The sequence below is a fragment of the Pipistrellus kuhlii genome, unplaced genomic scaffold (genome assembly GCF_014108245.1).
Source record: "Pipistrellus kuhlii isolate mPipKuh1 unplaced genomic scaffold, mPipKuh1.p scaffold_m20_p_7, whole genome shotgun sequence".
Taxonomy (NCBI): domain Eukaryota; kingdom Metazoa; phylum Chordata; class Mammalia; order Chiroptera; family Vespertilionidae; genus Pipistrellus; species Pipistrellus kuhlii.
In genome coordinates this window covers 52,700,331-52,702,589 of record NW_023425573.1, presented here as the reverse complement: position 1 = coordinate 52,702,589, position 2,259 = coordinate 52,700,331, and the positions used below count along the sequence as shown (strand labels likewise).

General features: G+C 52.1%; 1 protein-coding gene across 1 annotated transcript; it reads right to left on the bottom strand.

Annotated features, from left to right (window-relative positions):
- Window positions 1-571: 571 nt before the first annotated feature.
- LOC118709320 (casein kinase I) lies at window positions 572-1,810 on the bottom strand. Its single transcript, XM_036421277.2, has one exon. It carries the CDS (start codon window positions 1,808-1,810, stop codon window positions 824-826), a length of 987 nt encoding a protein of 328 aa, XP_036277170.1. The 3' UTR covers window positions 572-823.
- Between the last annotated feature and the right edge of the window lie 449 nt (window positions 1,811-2,259).

Here is a 2,259-nt window from a genome sequence, read left to right as displayed (position 1 = left end):
CAACTCCCATTTCAAAATAAAAAATCCCAGATTATGTAGATATTTACAGTGATTACATTTACCTGAGCAACATACGTACATATTCAGTTTTAAGATATTAACTAAATTTTTGTGACAAATTACCATATGCTTTTTTTAATACCAAGATTATAGAGTTAATGCAGAATCCTAAGGATAATCTAGTAGTCAGTATGTTTTTCTCAAGCCTTCACTTTAGATGCTGTTATTTCTAGCACAGGTTAGCAGGCAGTCTTTCAGAGGCTCAAACATTGGAATCTTGGTTGCTACCATATCAGCTGGCTTGCAAACAAGAAGCCAACCATTTTAAGAATGTTTTGAGTGAACAATTTGCAAACCCCAGGGGTGGGTAAACCCTAAGAATGCACATTGTGAGCATGCACAACCATCATAACTGTGCTTAAGACTGTTCATGCCATTCTTCTGAAATGAGATCTCAAAGCACTACAGTTCAAAGAAAAAGATTTTAACAAAAATAAAATTGGCGTATGTACAATTTCTCCACCAATCTGTGGTGTCAACCATTCAATTAACTTTTCCACTTGAAAAAAAAATGCAATAGAAAACTGGACACCATGTTTCACTGTCGGGGTTATTATTCACAATGACAGCGACTAGAACTCGGGACACAGCATCACCAATGCTGCTCAGATCCAGTTTATACCGAAATTAAGCTCTTTACACCAAGTAAATGGTTGTCCACAACCATTGGCCAGTGTTCATATGAACTAAAATTTCTAGGTTTGGGGAGAAACAAATGCTGCTCGGGTCATCTGCACTGTTCCTTCTATTCCTTCATTCATGCTCAGAAACCTGTGGGGGGTTGGGCCTGCTGACCCTGCCCGGTGGAGGTGGTTGCCTGCTGGGCTGCTTTCTGCTTTAACATCGTCCAGTCAAACGTGTAGTCGTACTGGTGGTTCAGGGTTCTGAAAAGAATGCGGAAGAGCTGCCTCAGGTACATGTAATCCGGGGCCTCCTCGAAGCGCAGCCCACGGCAGTAGTTTAAGTACATGGTAAACTCTGCAGGAAAGCCCTTACATAGAACTTCCACAGGGATGGACATCTTCTTCTCACTGATTTTCTCGTATTTCTGTTTCTTTGTGGCAGCCTTTAACCCTTGCCACGGCAGGCTGGTTCTGTTGAAATACATCAAGACGTACCCTAGGGACTCCATGTCGTCCCGGCGGCTCTGCTCGATGCCCAGGTGGGCGTTGATGCTGGCGTAGCGGGCCGTGCCGGTGAGGTTCTTGTCCTCCCTGTAGGGTATGTGCTGCTTCGTCCTGTTGTCCCTGTACTTCTTGGCCAGGCCGATGTCGATCAGGAACAGCTTGTTGCAGTGGCGGCCGATGCCCATGAGGAAGTTGTCGGGCTTGATGTCTCTGTGGATGAAGTTCTTGGTGTGCACGTACTCGATCCTGCTGATCATCTGGTCGGCCAGCATCAGCACCGTCTTCATGGTGAACCTCCGGGAGCAGAAGTTGAAGAGGTCCTCCAGGCTGGGCCCCAGCAGGTCCATGACCATCACGTTGTAGTCCTTCTCCTGGCCGTACCAGCGGATGTGCGGGATGCCCACGCCGCCCTGCAGGATCTTGTAGAGCTTGCTCTCGTACAGCAGCTGCGGGTGCCGCGCCTTCTGCGACTCCAGCTTCACCGCCACCTCCTCGCCGTTGGTGATGTTGATGGCCAGGTAGATGTCCCCGAAGGAGCCGGACCCGATCTTCCGCACCAGCTTGTATTTCCCTCCCACAATGAACTCGGTCTTGGACCCGCTGCTGCTCGCCGCCGCCGCCATCGGGGGGGACAGGAAGGCAGAGGCTGGGGTCCTCCCCGACACCTCGGAGAGGAGGACGCGGGCCTCTGGGCTGGTCGGGGAGCCGGGCTGCGGGGCAGCGCCGCAGGGAACGGGGCGGGGCGCGTCGCCTTCTGGCGTCACAGGGCCCCGAACCCGCCGAGGGGAACCCGGGCACTGCCGCCCACCCAGTCAGGTTCCCTTGGGCGAGGCTCCCTTCTGTGCGGGGTTCTCCCGGCTCCCAGGCTGGGCACTGGTGTCCCGTGGCCTCGCTTTCTTAGGAAAAGGGGCGCCGTAAGGTTGGGCAGTGATGCCCCAGCCACCTGGGCCAGCGGCCCGAGGGACCCCTGTCACCCGCAACCATCTAGTTACTCAGAGTATTTTTTCCCACTGATTTTTAGAGAGAGTGGAGGGGAGAGGGAGACACACACAGAGAGAAAGATGGATGTGAG